The sequence below is a fragment of the Alexandromys fortis genome, unplaced genomic scaffold, assembly GCF_014885135.2.
Source record: "Alexandromys fortis isolate MF-2015 unplaced genomic scaffold, M_Fortis_MF-2015_v1.1 scaffold_106, whole genome shotgun sequence".
NCBI lineage: Eukaryota > Metazoa > Chordata > Mammalia > Rodentia > Cricetidae > Alexandromys > Alexandromys fortis.
In genome coordinates, this window is record NW_026067980.1 from 3064077 (window position 1) to 3082098 (window position 18022).

Here is an 18022-nt window from a genome sequence, read left to right on the forward strand (position 1 = left end):
TGAGAGCATTTGCTGCTCTTGCAAAGAACAAGAGTTGGATGCTCAGCACCCATTTTGGGCGGCTTACAGAGACCGGTAATTCCTGTTCCAGGACTCAGCTCTCTTTTCTGATCTCCATGGGCACCCACTCACAAATGTGCATACATACACACAGGCAGATAAACACACACACACAACTAAAAACAAAATCCTAGAACTCCAATTGCAGGGGATCCAGCGCCCTCTTCTGGCCTTCTCTGGTATCACGCACATAAGCAATGCACTTACATGTAGTCAAAATAAACATAAAATAAAAATAAACGTAAAACAAACAAAAAACAAAACCAAAAAAATCCCTCTACAACTTCTGTTTTCCTGAACAAAATATTCCTAAGGAGGCATTTTCAAATAAAGTCCTGCAAAAATAATTTTAGATAGTTACCTTCCTCATCCACCACCCATTGGAGGAGGGCTAGGGCCTTGAAGATGATTGATTCGACCCATTCTTCTTCGTGGAGGGTTTCCTGGTGGCCTAATAAAAGAGAAATATTTACTGTTTGGTAAATCCAGCTTCATTCAGTTGGTTCCTCTTTTTATAGTGTCTTGCCTATATGTAGTCCTGCCTAGCCCATCATTTGCAATAAAGCCCAGGTTAGCCTTGAACTCAGATCCTGTACGCCTCTGCCTCCCAAGAGCTGGGATTAAAGGCGTGCACCTCCACACCTGGTCAACCGGTTCCTTTCACTAAGCACGAGACTACACCCTTTTCAATTAAACACAGGAAAATGAGCACGGTAGTCTCTAAGTGCCATCTCAGCATCTGCGAGGCTGAGGCAGGAAAATTATCAGAGGTTAAAGGCCAGCCTAGGAAATGTAGCCAGGAGCAGGCTATAAAGAAAGCCCTACCTCAAAACACAAAAGGTTCACAACCATGTTAAAACGGTAGGTAATCTTGGCAGCCAACTTGACACACTTGGAAGATGGAGTGCCAGCTGAGGAACTATCCCCATCAGACTGGCCCACAGGGCATGCTGATGGTGCATTTGATTGCTGATTGCTAACAGCCCACTGTGGATGGTGCCCTTCTGGAACAGGTACCCAGATATAAGGTAGCTAAGCAAGCCAGAGGAAGCAAGTCAGAAACGAGCCTTTCTCCACGGTCTCTGCTTCAATACCTGCTTTGACCTCCCGGATGAACCTGAAATAAACTTTCCCTGCTCAAGGTGCTGTGATCAATGCTTTCTTTCCCCCAGCAACGGAGAAGTGAACTCTAAGTCAGGAATCAAAACTTCAAACATTTAGGATGAGACACAACGCCAGGGAAGACACCAGGGAAGACGGCTGCTAAGTAAAGCCACGCCCATCCCAGCGCCACGCCCCATCCCCACTGCAAGGGCTGGCGGCTGCACGTTGAGACCGCCCCTGAAGTCTCTCGATCCCTAGGGTGGCCATCAGTTTTCAGCCTCTACTTTTGGTTTTCCATGGTTATGTTTAAAATGTATCCTAGTTCGGCCAGCTTGGCTCTGCTGGTCACAAGAGGCAACTTGACTTTTAATCCATAGTAACTCGTTGATTTTGTGAAATAGGATTTAGCGTTTTAATTTCTCAAAGGCTAACTGTCTAAAAAGGAGAAACACCCATCAGCAAGAGAGGCCACACGCACCCCCTTCCATCATCGTATCTGGAGCCGGACGAGCTTCCATAGCCTCTTCTCTTCTTCACATCTTGCTGAAGCAGAGTTTTGAAACTGAAACAAGGGGCAGAAACAACAGAGGTATCACTTTCCACACCATTGTCAAGTATATTACCATGACTGTAATTATCATCTCCGGGAGAGGAGACTAACCCAACTTATTAGCTCAAGCCTACACTTCCTGCTGGCCATATCTAGCTGGACAACATCCAGCTAAGTATGTCTAAAACAGGAAGAGCCATGAGCGATGCCAAAGCCACTGTCCCCCACACCTCTTGTCTGCTAGCAACTCCCGTAGCAGCCTGAAACCAGAGTCCCCACTGCTTTCATCCTTCCGGTTAGGTTTCAACAGAATCTATTTTTTCAGTGGTTTATAGCCATCACCCCCACTGACTTGGTCTCTGGGTTTCCCAGTATCTTACAGTCACCAAGACTGCAATCCCTATCAACAGCCTACCTGATTCCTCCCCACAAAGGCGTGTTTTTGGTTCCTTGTCCATGAACACGTAAGAGTCGGAGGCAAAGAAATGTGGATTTGCAGAGATCTGGGACCTGCTTGCTCCCCGCAGGCTCCGGATCAGCTGTCCCACAGAGAAGCAGAAAAAAAAAAAAAAAAAAAAAAAAACAGCCTACCTGAAATCTCCCAGAGGAGGGAAGAGATGAAGACATTGAGTTTCTCAGAATACCAAAAACTGCAGCTTTCTTTCTGTTGGTTTCTTCCTCCTCCTCCTCCTTTCTAAAGACAAGGTCTTACTATGTGCACAGCCCTGGCTGGCCTAGATTCTCTATGGAGACTAGGTTGGGCTTGAGCACTGCCTGTCTCTGCCTCCTGAATGCTGAGATTAAAAGTGTGTGCCACCACACCTAGCCCAGTTTTCTAAAAGTGCTAACTAAGACAAAACAGCAAAGAATTAGGTTAGGTGAGATTTCTAAAAGCCATTGTGCTGGTAAATTCAAGGTAGGGTCTTATCTTGTCCCTTCTCGGGTGACTTTCCCTGATGCACACCTTGACACTCACCTCGCCATTCCCTGTAATGGGAAAACAGTTACTGATCTTATGCGTGCCTTAGTTAGGGTTCCTGTGGCTGTGATGAAACACCATGATCAAAAGCAAACCGGGCAGGCGAGGGTTTATTTGGCTTACACTTCTACATCACAGTCCATCACTGAAAGAAATCAGGAGAGGAACTCAAGCAGGGCAGGAATCCGGAGCTGATGCCCAGGCCATGGCAGGGTGCTGCTTACTTAGCCTGTTTTCTTATAGAACCTGGGATGTCCCCATCCACAGTGGGCTGGGCCCTCCCACATGATCATCAATTAAGAAAATGCCCAGGCCGGGCGATGGTGGCGCAAGCCTTTAGTCCCAGCATTCGGAAGGCAGAGGCAGGCGGATCTCTGTGAGTTCGAGACCAGCCTGGTCTACAGAGCTAGTTCCAGGACACGCTCCAAAGCCACAGAGAAACCCTGTCTCGAAAAAACAAAACAAACAAACAAAAAAAAAAAAAAAAAAAGAAAAAAGAAAATACCCAACAGGCCTGCCTATAGCCCAATCTTACGGAGGCATTTTCTCAATCGATAACTTTCAGATGACTCCGGCTTGTGTCAAGTAGACATAAAACCAGCCAGCACAGCATTATATGAAGAGAGAGAGGCTATTCTCCCACACCTGCTCCTTACAACTTTGTAACCACGAGACAAACTCAGGATAAAAAAGACAGCCCGTAAAAGACAAAAGGCAAAACAGAAAAATAACCCTTAAATAAGGAACTGCTTGACATGACTGGCCAGTTTAAATGTCTCTACTATTATTGACCTCTAATCTTTCATTAAGAGTTCAGACCCAGGAGTGTGGTACAGTCCTAGAATTTCAATATTTACGAGGGTAAGGCAGGAAGATTACAATGAATTCTAGGCCAACTCAGACTCTCTATGTAACACTAAACCAGTTATTCAGGGCTATATAGTAGCACTTGGTCTCAAAAGGCAAAACTAAACCAAACCAAACCAAACCAAACAAACAAACAAAAAAAAACCCAAACCAAAAAGCAATCTGACAGCAGAATGGATGGATCTGGCTATAAGCTGACAAGGTTACCACAGAGGTTCAGGCACAGTCGAACTCACTAACTCAACATGATATTTAGAATCATAAGAAGCCTTAATTCTACTTTGTAAAGCTATTTAAATTAGTCCTTCGCTTCTCTGCGCAGCGGACCTGTGAATACAGAGACTCGCGGCTGGTCTACGGCACGTTCAGCCACGAGTGGGTATCTGTATCACACACTTCCTCCCAAAGCTCGGGGAACAACATGGAAAAGGGGGAGAAGAGTCTAAGTGCCAGAGATTGGAAGAACTGGGACAAAGCATGTCTTTTACACATTTTGACACATTTTGCACCTATGAATTCTCCAAACCTGTGGGTGCTTGCGTACCCCTCATAGGATCAAGCCAGGCAACAGTGGAGCATGGATGTGGAGAGGGCACATGAGCCCCTACTCCTAACTGAAGAGCTTGTGACCTCTGATGATTGCTAACGGGAGGGAGAGTTGTTTCCTTTGGGGGTGTGGTCCCAGACAGTGTTCCTGGGGATGGGCCCACACCCATTTGGGCAGCAGTAAATATACTTGTGGGTCATAAAAATAAGAGAAGGAAGGGAACAAAGGTAGGAGGGGACATGAATGGCATGGGGGGTGGAGAGGAAAAAAGGGGATGAATACCATCAAAATACACTGCATACATATATGAAATGTTTAAAGATAACCAATCATCGTAATATAATATAATTTGATCTGCTTAAGTATAAATACAACTAACTAAATGTTTTTATACTTACAAAAAAACCACAAATTCTGCTATTCCCCAGAAGAAATCTGTTATAAAAGACAACCTCCATGGGGACTGATTCCGGCTGTCCAACACTTGTCCTAGAGAGAGAATAATAATAATAAAAAAAATAGAGTAAGTGCCACAAGCCCACAACTTGGCATTGCATTTAATCAATAAGCTCAGGTTTTAATTTGCCCACTGTTTCAAAATAGTCAACATGAGAGGTCCGTTATGAGTGAAGTGAAATTCTAAGATCTAGAGTCATCACTTGGGCGGTATTCTGAGATCTAGAGTCATCCCTTTGGCAGTATATCTGCAGCCATTTACCATCTTTGAGTGCACAGTTGTATAAGCACGTCCACAAACATCACACCGCATACTTCCAAAACTACTTGGTTGTCCCCAGCTGAAATTCTACCCCTTCAACTTTGGCTTCCATGACTTCTTCCCTGTAACCCTTGGAAACCACTGGTGTAGGAGGGTCTTCTATGTGTTACTTTGATTGGTTAAATAAAGAGACTGCCTTGGCCTAGTTGATAGGGTGAACTCAGGTAGGTGGGGAAGACAGAACAGATTTCTGGGAGGAAGAAGGCAGTGTGGCAGACGCCATGACTCTCCTCTCCCAGATGGACACTGGTTAGACTCATGCCAGTAAGCCACAGTCAAGTGGCGATACACATTAATGGAGATGAGTTAAACGAATATGTAAGAGTTAGCCAATAAGAGGTTAGAACTAATAGGCCAGGCAGTGATTTAATTAATACATATTTCCATGTGATTATTTTGGGCATAAGCTAGCCGGGTAGCCGGGACGACAAGCAGCCTGTCGCACAAGTGTAAGCCAGTCAGGCAGCGGGCACAGCCCGCTTCCCTCTACAACAAACCACCAATCTTTTTTTTTTTTTTTGCCTCTGTAAATTACTGTAGAATCTCACAAAAGGAATTAAACCACGTCCATCTTTTGTGATCAGCTTGTTTCACTTAGCTTAATTTAGGGTTTAGCCATATGACAGCCAAATCAAAATTTCTTTCTGTTAAAAAGATTGGCCAATATTCCATTATATATATACACATACATACTTATAATCCATTCACCTGCCAAAGGACATTTCAGTATTCTATTATGAATCATGTCACTATGAACATAAGTATACAAAACATCTTTTTTTCCCAAGAATTTTCAAGAAAATCAATGGGTTGAATGAGATCCTTACGCTGCCTCCACTTCTTTTGAGATAGAGCCCCACTATGTAGCCCTGGGTCCTGGGGGAATTAAAGGCACTGCCCTCTATGGCTAACTAGTGTGGCTAGCTCTGCACTCTGATCTTCGGGCAAGCTTTCTTTGTTACAGCCCAAGCAAAGTATCACTACACCCCTATACTCTGGAGGCAGAGGCAGGCACATCTCTTGAGTTTAAGGCTACCTAGGGGTTAAAGGTGTGCACCAACACAAGTGACAACATCTACTTTCTTAAAGGTGTCCAGAGAATTTCTCTTCCCACTTCTAAGATCTCTCGCCTGTACAAAAGGTTATTTAGATACACAGACCTTTAGAGTAACTATTTTGATAAAATTCTTTACAGAGAGTCTATATGGTCCAAGCACTGACAGGAAGTTAAAATACCCAGCATTTTCTGTAAAACTGTGCTCTTGAGTCAAATAACAGACTCTTCTTTATCACAAGTAAAACTGAATTCATATGATAAAAGCTAGTTTCAGGCTTGTACATCAGGAAGAATATTCTGGTCGGGGAACAGCAGCACATGAAACACCTGTCTTCTCCATTATCTGACGGGCTCTGCCAGTTTCCCCCACCCCTCTTTCGGGGCTTATTTCTCCCTCCTTTACCAGCTTCTTCATTCGTTCACTTGGATTTAATCTCAGTGAAGCAGAGAAGAAAAGGGCGAGAAAATCAAAGGGTGAGTGCTGGGATAAGAGGCATCATCTGGCGTAAGAATCATCTATGAAGCACTGATACATTAGTCCTACGAAGATGGATCCAGCTGGAGCCCATCAATTATCCCCTTGCCATTCTAAATAACTACCTGCATATCTGCCACTCCACACGGCTCTTCGCACTCTCTCCTAAATTCTAAAGTGCACCCTGCCATCAGAATCCTCCTGGATCCCTTAATCTCTGGACATACACATTTGAATCAAATAAAACCACACCTACTTCCAGGGACGCAAGAGAGGCTTCTAGGATTGCACCAAGGATTTCCACCTACATCAAGCAGGTTCTGGCACTGAAGTGGCCCGGACATGCGTTATCTCTTCTAAGTTTCTTTGTGATTATCTCAGATTTTCTATTTAATTAGAGACTCCCCCCCCCCCCAAGTTCTTTCAAACTGGGGCAAAACCTTGAGTTTGGAACTAGCTACGTCTTAGGGGAGGAAACCTATCAAAACTTTTATTTTGCCTGACGTGGGGGTGCGATCTTTTAATTCCAGCACTCAGAAGACAGGTAGGAGGATCTCTACCTGACATACACAGTGAGTCCAGGGCAGACAAAACTACAAAAAAATCCTGTCTCAAAATTTATTATTCATGTTCGTGCTAGTTCTGCCTTATTGTCGTCGCTGTTGCTATTATTTTACACATTATTGAGTCAGCCTGAGTTCGAATTCGACTGAAGCCATACACTCCCTTTGTGATCGTGAGGGTGCGTCTCAGCCTGCATCCGAAAACCTGGGATAGTAAAATTCTATCGGAACAGGACAGTTAAAGAGATGAATGAGGTCGCAGAGAATGCTGCCACACTGGCCCCAAACAAAAGCGCTCTGGATGCCGGGTTAGAATCCCTGTCATTGCCGGGGAAGAATACCCGCGCCGGAGAAGAACACAATCGCAAATCCAAAGTCGGAAATTCGCTACAGGAGGAGGCTGAGGCCCGCGGGGCTCCGGTGATCGTGCTGGTCCGTGACCAACCGGGACCACCCAGCGGGATGCGTCTCGGGTCCCTCCGCCTCTGCTTCCGCCTCCTCCCGGCCACCGGGCAGCGATGTGCAGGACCCGGGGGACTAGGACTAAAGAACCCCACGGGAAGGCCCTCACTCACCATTCGAGATGTAAACCATCTTGCCTCCGGGTGCCCGCTTCCAGACGCCGGGGGAGACCAGCCCAACTCGCCTCCCGCCCCGCCCTTGACGTCACAGGCCACTAGGAGACAGGCTAGAGGTGGGCAGCGCCCATTGGCTGTGGGCAGACGCGTCCCGACCGGAAGTCGCGCCCAATCGCGGAAGTGAGTTCCGCTGGCGTGGAAGCCGTGCCTGGCAGGAGGGCGGGTGTGACGTTAACCTCTCTGTTTGAGGGGGCCTCTTTTCTCTAGTTTGTTTCCGGTTTAGTGGTGGAGCCTTCGAAGCCACGGCCGCACCGACAGGAAGTCGCTTTCTAGTGGGTAGAGAAGCCCAGGGTTTGGGCAGGCGAGGCGGTCAGGTGTGCAGTGACTCGGAGATCCTGGGCGGCTGGAAATTCCTCAGCTTTCCAAATGTGTCACTGTTTGATGGTGTGGAAGGCACAGGCCCAGAGGTGATTGGCTCGAGCGTGAAGAACCCCTGCGTCAGGCTTTGAGGGAACTCACTGATAGGTCCCCTCGACGTATTTATTCCCTTAAACCAGGATTTCTGCTCTGAGTTCACAAGGCGTGGTTTTTGTTTCGCTTTTTAAAAACGAGTATCACTCTGTCATCCTGGCCTGGAACTCACGTTGTAGACTAGGCTGGCCCTGAACTCAATGATTAGTCCTGCTTCTGTCTCCTGCCTGAGGGAATGTGGTAGGTGTGCCCCACCACACCCGGCTTTGTTTTTGTTTGTTTGTTTGTTTTGAGTTGGGGCAGGTATCCCAGGCTGCCCTGGGACTCTCTTTGTAAACCACGCCTTTAATCCCTGTACTTTTGAGGCTGAGGCGGGTTGGCTCTGTGCGAACTCCTCAGGAAGTAGCATTTTTTTTTTCTTTTGCTCCCTCCCCGCCAGGCAGGGTTTCTAGAAACTATTTGAATGTATCTCCGTTCTGCAAAGTTGCAGGACAGCTATCCAGTTTTTCTTTTATAGCTACCCTAGCAAAACCCTTCTGCGGTATTGTGAGCTGAGGGCAGTCTGGGCCACATCGTTAGTTCCAGGCCAGGAGTTGTTCCAGAGTGAGACCTGGTCTCTACACACAGCACCGGAGGCACACAAAGAAGGGAACAAACACCAGCTTCTGAAGTCTGGACCCTTCCTCTTCATTCCTTTAGTTAGAGTTTATTCCCGAGTCTTAATGCAGTGATTCGCTAGGAGTTATCCCCTAGCCGCCCTTCCTTCCCGCCCGTGTTACTTTCAGCTGCAAGTTCAACCTAGCCTTACAATTTTCCTTCTCACAAGTCTTTCTAGCCGCCACCTGCGGAGAGCATATTTGCTGCTTATATCCACCTATTCGCTCTGACTTCTAATTCCTTAACGGACCCGTTGTTTTCCTGAATTCTTGCTCACTTGCAACCTTCCTCTTGATGAGAACGTTTCCTGCCTGCTAAAAGTTTACTACAGGGTTGGAGAGATGGCTCGGGGTTGAAAGCACTGACTGCTTTCAATGTGCCTGGTCCAGTCCCCCAAAGTTTTTCCTCAACTTGCAAACATGTTACTCACAACATGTTACTTTATTTGCTGGGAATATGTCTGTCTTGCTTTGAAGAATTGATTAAACTTAAAGATTTTTTTTTTTTCGAGATAGGGTTTCTCTGTAGCTTTGGAGCCTGTCCTGGAACAAGCTCTTGTAGACCAGGCTCTCAGAGATCCGCTTGCTTCTGCCTCCTGAGTACTGGATTAAAGGCATGTGCCATCTTGCCCAGCTCTAAACTTAAACAATTTTAAATGTGTATGGGTGTTCTGCCTCTCTGTAAGTCTTCCTATTTGGTGCTCATGGAGGCCAGAAGAGGGAGTCAGATCTCCTGAGCTATGGATGGTTGTGAGCTGCCATGTGGATTGCTGGGAATCGAACCCTGGTCATCCGAAAGAGCAGTGAGACCACCTCAAAACCAGAAAATTACAATATTTTATTAAAAGTAACTTTATCTTCCTACATCTTTATATGATTACTAGAAACATTTAAATTACATCTATGGCTCACATTTATAGTTTAAAGTAAACTCCTAATAGACACGACTGGTCTCATAAGAGGACATCATTGGACCGACACAGAAAAGGTGAAGTAGAATAAGGTAAAAAAAACATTTGTTAGACTGTTTATTTAGTGATTTGCATGTTGTTTGCCAGCTGTGAGTTCACTTGCTGCCTGGAACAGAATGACCTGGACAAATAGCTGAAACAGTTGTTTGTCCTTCATGACCTGCTGACTGCCATGGGCATTTCATAAAATCTTGGTGCCTGCTCACCTCACCTTGTGGTTTTAGAGTATATGAGAATACAGACTAGATGTAGCACAGGGCCTTTCACGATGGAGCTTTGCTTTGGTCCCCTGGTGGCGTCTTCTCTCTTCTGCTCCTGTTGGTGTCTGCATGCTTCTTCTAGAAAGGTCTCCACAACAGAGGCACTCAGAAAATATCTGTGCAGTGGATGAATGGGTACAGAGTCTGAATATTGATTCGCTCCGTTATCACCATGACAACAGTGTTTGTGTGACGACCTGTGCCAAACAGTATTCTGAATGGTTTTCGTCTCCATGCTAGTAAGTGGGTTCTCTTACTATTCCCATTGTACAGGTAAGGAAACCAAGTCATAAAGACCTCAGGCAGAGATGTAGTCTCTGCATCCTGTAGTCTGTGACCTTAACTCTCCACACCAGGGGAGATATCACCCTGAGATTCAGTCAACCAGAGTACGCTTGTTATAGAAAGGTAGATCTGTTCTAGAAACTATTTGACTGTATCTCCATTCTACAAAGTTGCAGGACCGCTATCCAGTTTTTCTCTTCTAGCTACCCTAGCAAAACCCTTCTGAATGTCTCGGAAGTGGGTTGCCTTCTTATTTCTGCAGCAGCCACATCAGGTGGCTCCTACCCACCGGTGACACAGCTCCACGAGATCCGATTTCCTGTTCTGACCTCAGTGTCACTCCAACACCATAGCATTCACACACTCAAAATAACCTTAAGTTTCTAGCCTTAACTTTTTGGTTCTGTGGAGGTTAATGCTGAAGGTCAGTTCGATGAGATTTGGAGCCACGGTGGGAACGTGGTGGGCCATGCCTATGGGGAGTGTTAAATTAGGGTACCTGAGGGGAAGATCCACCCTAAGTGTGGGCAGCACCATTCCATGGACTGAAGCCCCAGACTGAAGAAAGCTGAAAGCAAGCCGAGCATGGGCATTTCTCTGCTCCTTGGCTGCAAATGCAGTGGATACAGCTGCAGCTGCAGCTGCCTGAAGCTCCTGAGGTTGACGCCCTCCCAGTGATGGACTGTGTCCCACAGTGTGAGTTCAAATCAGCCCTTTCTTTTGCTTTCGTCACAACAACGAGGTGAACAACTGGTCCAAATTTCGTTACTAAAGGAGAAATAGCTGCTCAAATGGTGATTTTGTAACCTTTGCATCCATCTTGCTCTAGCTACCCCAGCGACTAATGCAAACTGCAGTAGTTACAAATGGGTTGTATTGGTCTCGGTTTCCACAGTAAACCAGAAGAGGTGTAAGTATTGATTGCCTTGTAGGGGTGCTAACTCGTCACTGAAGTTTTTCTTTTTCAAAATTGTGTTCTGTTGTCCCCAGATGCTCTCCAAGCCAAGTAGAATGACTCAAGCATGTGATCCCAGCTAAACTAAATTCTCTCTTTCATTTTGTCTGGGAGGGGGAGGCAGAAATGCCATGAATCGCAGGCCAACATGGGATGCAGTATAAGACCCTGCTTTTTTTAACTTTATATTCCTATTTATAGAGTACAAGAAACAAGAGAAATATACATTTCATTAGCATGTTTATGGGTCTCAATATATCATCAATCTTTATATTTAATAAATTAGAATATAGATTATGTGCTATGACACTTCAAGTTCTATATTATTTACTACTTTTATTAATGCACTGACTTGGTACAATACATATTGTGGTTCTTTCATCTTGTGTTGCTGTTCTGTGACACCTATAGTAATATTGAAGTAAAAAGATACAGCGCATACTGTGATGTCCCTACAACAGGATTCAAGGTTCAACTCCATGCCTTAGTGAGGCTGGTGTAAGCAGTGCTTAGCAGATCCTACCGGACAGTCGGATAGTCGGACAGTCGGACTCCACTGACCAGTGAACTCTGAGTCCTTGGATCGCTCAGAGACATTTTTCTTTCTTTCTTTCTTTCTTTCTTTCTTTCTTTCTTTCTTTCTTTCTTTATTTTTTTTATATTTTATTTGGTTGATGTGTGTGTGTGTGTGTGTGTGTGTGTGTGTGTGTGTGTGTCCATGCCACTGTATGCATGTGGAGGTAAGAGGACAATTTTTGGGAATCGATTCTCTTCTAGCATGTGGATCCAGAAAATCCAACTCAGGACAAAGACTTGGTGTCAAAAGCCCTTATCCTTGCAGCCATTTTGCTGTACTGTTTTGAGATGGAGCTCTCCTGTGTAACTTTGGGCTAGCCTCAGACTCACAGTCTCCCACCTCACCCTCCTGTATAACTTAGGGCTAGCCTCAGACTCACAGTCTCCCACCTCACCCTCCTGTATAACTTAGGGCTAGCCTCAGACTCACAGTCTCCCCCACCTTGTCCTCTCAACACTGGGAAAACAAGTGTGTGCCAGTACATCCAGATAGCCTGATTCTTTGGTTTATTTTGTGGTTGGCTCACACCATTTAGCCCAGGCTGGCCCTCCTTCATCCTCCTCAGTGCTCGTTACTGCTGTGTGCCACCAAGCCTGGATTCTCTCCCCTGCTGACCAAGCAATTCCTCATTTGATCGTTAGCTCTCTAATTTTGAAGAGCCCTTTCTCGTATTGTTCAGAGCCTTTCAGTTGCCTTCGGGAGGACAGTTAGTATATATTACTAATCCTCTTGGACAGAAGTGGAAGACATCACATGTGTTTTCCAAATCAACATGTTAGATTCGGGCTTAGATCATCAGATGCCGCGTGGGTTCGACTTTTGAATATTATACTGCTTATGTGTAAGCTTCCCAGGTGAGCTACTGTCTTCCTTGTGTGGTCAAACACATTATTGTAAGCAGAAAAGAGTTAGGATAGTAAACTAAAATGTGGGTGATTTAAAAACACATTTATCTTGCAGTAAAGGTTCATGAATAAGAGACAGATAGGATCTGATTTTCTTTTTTTTTTTAAAGATTTACTTATTTATTTATTATGTATACAGTGTTCTGTCTGCATTTACATCTGCAGGTCAGCAGAGGGCACCAGATCTCATTACAGATGGTTGTGAGCCATCATGTGGTTGCTGGGAATTGAACTTAGGATCTCTAGAAGAACAGCCAGTGCTCTTAACTGCAGAGCCATCTCTCCAGCCCCCCTCTCTTGGTTTCAATGGGAAGTCCGAAACCAAAATTGGAACTGCAATCTCGCAATTGAAGAAGTGTTGCTTGATGTTCTTTCATTTTTCTTGAATGTCTTTGGGTTCTCCTTAGTGGCACCCCATCTTTCATGTTCAGACTGAGGTATTTCACAAGTATTGTGGGGCCCATATGTGCAGAAAGTAGATCTGGGATCTGGTAGGCTTACCAGGAACCCGGGAATCAGTCTCTGGGGCTCTTCTACATGGGGAAGCCGCCCAGAATGTGCCTCTTGTCATTCCAGTCAAGTCGCTGTTCTTAGAAATACACGATTCCAAAGACTCCATGCTGCAGTGTGTGTTTCACCCTAACTTTGGAAGTGTTCACGTCTTTAACCCGGTGTTTTCAACTTCGGAATTTAAAGAAACAACAAGGAATGTGCAGAGAGATCTGTGTGCAGGGATATTTATCCTAGCTCTGTTAGAAACAATAAAAAAAGGAAGTTACAGTTTGTTATATAGTAGAGATTAAATTTTAGAATACAGTGGCATACTATACCTTAAAATAATTCACATTAAGTTAAAGAAAATGAAAACAACATATGCAAATGCATATGCAGAAATGCAAACACAGAAATATGTTTGTGCAGATATATTAACAGGGTGATGACTTAGAAGCTGTAAGTTTTCCTTTGTATGGTTTTTGTTTACAACTTTCCCATAACAAGCTTGCTTTCCTTTTATAGTTAGAAATAAATAATAATACTTTTTTGTTGAAAGTCATACGTGCTAGAAACTGAGAGTTCATCTCAGTGGTGTGAGTCCTTCCTTAAACTCTTCCTGTCTGGCAGCAGTGAGATGGCTCGGTAAGTAAGTGCACTTACTGCCAAGCCTGAGACCCATCTTCCATGGCCGGGACCCGCAGATAGAACCCACTGACACACACTATCTGCTGACACCCCAGTGGTGCACATCTGTCAGCAGTAACTTCCTATAAATCAAGAAAATTTAGGAATTTGGTTGACAGAAAGGCAAAACAAATATATCCTCAAAACAAAACAAACCTTTGAGGTTAATGTAACCCACTGCCTTTGAAAGAATTTAGAAAGTATAAGAAGTTGTCTCTTAGCCTGGTGATGGTGGCACACGCCTTTAATCCCAGCACTCGGGAGGCAGAGGCAGGCAGATCTCTGTGAGTTCGAGACCAGCCTGGTCTACAGAGCTAGTTCCAGGACAGGCTCCAAAGCCACAGAGAAACCCTGTCTCGAANAAAAAAAAAAAAAAAAAAAAAAAAAAAAAAAAAAAAAAAAAAAAAAAAAAAAGAACTGGGAAATAGAACGAAAATCAGTGATGTTACCTTCTCTGGAATGCTCTCTGAAATAAAATTCATGAAGAAATTATGAAAATAAGGAGTTTAAATTTGAACACAACAAAATACAAGAAGAGCTGCTGCCTTCTAAAAGGTAAAGGACACGGGAGCAGTGCGCGCGCACACACGCACACACACACACACACACACACACACACACACACACACAGATCCAAACATCGTGCTTAAGGACTTCTGTCGTTGGTTCCCTTAGCTCTTTCCCTACAACGTTTATCTCCCCCTAGCATGCGTAAGGCCTAGAAATCTTCAAGGGCTAAGGGAACCTGAGGAGGTGTTCTGCATGGCAGCCCGGACTACTCTATGAGCAATTTATTTTCTCTACCCAGACCCTAGGGAAATGGTGCTTCAGCTTTATGGATGAATAAACGATTTTTATTTATTTATTTATTGGTTTTTCGAGACAGGGTTTCTCTGTGGCTTTGGAGCCTGTCCTGGAACTGGCTCTTGTAGACCAGGCTGGCCTCGAACTCACAGAGATCTGCCTGCCTCTGCCTCCCGAGTGCTGGGATTAAAGGCGTGCACCATCACCGCCCGGCTGAATAAACTATTTTAAAACTATTTCTATTTTAGACAAGTTGCAGAATTGTATAATTCAGGAAGAGAGCTTCCAAAAGGTTTGACCCCTGGTTTTGTTCTAGATCTTAGAGACCCATTCAATGTTCCACACCTTGCTTTGAGTAACTTTCAGTATCTCGCTGGTGTGCACGTCATTATTCAAGGCAGTGGACAGATAATAGGGTAGCTAACGTTCATTTAGCACTGACTACGGTTCAGATGCTATTCTGAACATTTCCCATGAGCAGTACTGTGTGGGGCAACATGAATCATAAGTTGAGATGAGTGACCCCACTTGTGTGCCCGCCACTCCTTTGCATCTGTTCGGTGGGGCTAGTTCTTCCATATTTCTGAATGAAAACTTGGGTAAACCTTGCAGCTTCCTTGTCTTTCCTTGGGTCATACATGTTATGTCAGTGTACTTAGACTGTCTAGTACGAAATTATCTGAAACCCCTGGTCCCTTGGGCAGGAGTGGGTGATGCTCCTCCCTACCGTGGCCCTGCTGTCCCTGTGTTTTACCCCTGTAGCTGACTTGTGGAGTGGCTTCTTGCTCTGGAGTGAACAGAAAGCTTGGTGGAGCGCAGTGGTCCTAAACCTCTGATGCTTACAATCTAAGTTCTGGGTCTTGGAATTCAGCTTGAGGAGACGGAAGGGAGGAGATTCTCTCATCTGCCAAAGATCACTCACAAATAGCATCTCCGCTAAGGTCCAAGAAGCGATCCCTCATCCTGACTCTGGCAAGCTCATAGCTCCTCCTTCCTCCTGGTAATTTTAAACTTCCTCCCACATGTTCTACTCGGATGCTTTTCCCCTGCCAAGCAGCCTTCTTGACAGGATTTGCCCAATGCCAGTTTCCCCACAACTTTTGCTCAGTATTCTGGGAGTGTTAACCAATTCAGCTCTCTTGCTGTCTTCCCTAGGGCCAGTGATCTTCCTCTGTCAGAGAGGTGCGGGATCCGGCCAGTAGCTATAGTTTGCCAATTAGCCTATCGAGGGGCAAAGAAATTTGTTTGTGTGTGTGCTTCTTATTTAAGTAATAGTGTATTGGTTATTTGATAATTTCATATGATGAATGAATTCTTTTGCTCATATCCACCCTCAGTTCCCCCCAGATTCAGCCCCACCTCCTTACCCATCCAACTTCACACTTGGTTTTTAGCCCATCAAGTCCAATTTAGACATGAGTATCATGATACTATTATTACTTTTAAAAAATATTTGATTTCATTTAATATGTTTAAATAGTATGCTTGCAAGTTTGTCTGTTTACCGTGTGTATGTCTGGTGCCTGAAGAAGCCAGAAGAGGGTGTTGGGTGCCCTGGAACTGGAGCTACAGGTTCAAGGGTCCTCGGGAAGAGCAGTCAGTGCTCCTAAGCACTGGGACACTATTATTATTTTGTATATGTATGTTTGTATGTGTGTGTGGAGGGGGGCACTTGTACATTTGCTGAACAGTCTGATATTTTTGTTTTTTATTTGTGTGTATGCACATGTGCACATGCCATGCATGCCCTGATTCATATGCAGAGGTCAAAAGACAAGGTTTGAGAGTTGGTTCTCTCTTACTTTGGGTTCTGAAGATTGAACATAGGTGGTCAGGTTTTCTGAGTAACTGGTTTTACATGTTTAGCCATCTCTACAGCCCTGTGTGTGTGTGTGTTTTGACAGGCTGATTCTAGCTCAGTCTAGCTTGGAACTCACTATGTTGCCCAAAGGCTGGCCTCACACTCAAAGCTCTCCTCGGTCTCAGCTTCCAGGGTGCTAGGAGTATAGGTGTGAGCCAGCACGCCTGTCTAGCAGTGGATTTTATATGCATCACTTGGACAGAGCAGAGCCAATTCTGCCTTCTGTTGCAGTAGTAAACCATTGACCCAAAGAAAAGGGTTTATTTGCCTTACAGAATACAGTCTGTCATCCAGGGAAGCCGGGAAAGGAGCTCAAAGCAAGAATCTGAATGCAGGAACTGAAGCAGAGTCCATGAAAGAACCCTGCTTTGCGCCCTTTGCTTGCTCAGCTAGTTTTCTTACACAGCCCTGGCTCACCCACCTAGGGATGAATTCTCTCTCTCTCTCTCTCTCTCTCTCTATCTCTCTCTCTCTCTCTCTCTCTCCACACCGATCCCCAGGCCTGTATGCACCCCCTCTAATAAACGCCTAAGGTTTGTTGCATATTCCGTGTCCAAGTCTGGGACACCCAAAACCCCTCTGTTGCTAAACAGCATTCCCCCATTGTTATCCAATTACAAGATCCTACTAAGTACATTACCCAAGCTCAGTACCCCCTCTCTCTCCAGAGCCTTAGGGGACTTAATCCTTTTATCTCTGACCTTTTAAGAAAAAACCTACTTTGCTCCCCCTCTTCTCCCTTTCATACCCCTATACTTGCCATTAAAACCTAATGGAACCCATCGCCTGGTTCAAGACCTCCGGCTCATTAATTCTGCAGTGGTCCCTCTTCATCCTGTAGTGCCTAACTCTTACACAGTTCTCTCCGCTATTCCTCCAGGAACCTCCCACTTCTCAGTTCTAGACCTCAAGGATGCTTTTTTCCCCTCTATTCCTCTCAGCTCTCAATCTCAAAACATCTTTGCCTTCACCTGGACTGATCCTGACACTCACCTCTCCACACAGCTCACCTGGACTGTTCTCCAGGGATTCGGGAACAGCCCATACCTGTTTGGCCAGGCTTTAGCCTCTGACCTTCTCTCACTCTCTCTCCCCAAGTCTAAACTTATACAGATGGCTATGGGTAATAAGCCACAGTATCACTCTTAGTATCACTAGTTACAATAAAAATGTATCTCCACTGTGGCGAGAGCCATTCTCACTGACAAACAGCAAGTGCTGGCACAGAATTAGAACACCTCACCCCCAGCCAGGGTCACAAAAGTTTAACAGTTATTTGTTGTAGTTGAGTTATATCCACTCCATAAATAGATGAATGAATGACTTATTTGGGGGGGGGGAAGTACAGGCTAAATAAATTGTCGAGTCTCAGTCAGTCCTCCTGAGTTCTAGGAGGACATATGTGTGTCACCAACCCCTAAACTCAGATGCTGCAGTCTAAATCCCAGTGTGGCAGTGGAGTAGAGACTAGAGAAGCCTGCACCAAGATTGACATGAGTACTGTATTGTGTATGAAGTTCTCAAAAAATAAGATTTTATA

At 45.0% G+C, this 18022-nt stretch overlaps 1 protein-coding gene and 1 non-coding gene across 2 annotated transcripts; one reads left to right on the top strand and one right to left on the bottom strand.

Moving 5' to 3' along the window:
• Positions 1-417: 417 nt before the first annotated feature.
• Positions 418-7739, bottom strand: Selenok (selenoprotein K). The gene is made up of 4 exons (XM_050158240.1): positions 7556-7739; positions 4506-4596; positions 1643-1726; positions 418-511 (listed from the first exon to the last, which is right to left on the bottom strand). Exons 1-4 carry the CDS (start codon positions 7572-7574, stop codon positions 418-420), a joined length of 288 nt encoding a protein of 95 aa, XP_050014197.1. The 5' UTR covers positions 7575-7739.
• Positions 2135-2266, top strand: LOC126511232 (small nucleolar RNA SNORA38). The gene has a single exon (XR_007594622.1). It is a non-coding gene; the product is annotated as a small nucleolar RNA SNORA38 (small nucleolar RNA).
• Positions 7740-18022: the final 10283 nt, after the last annotated feature.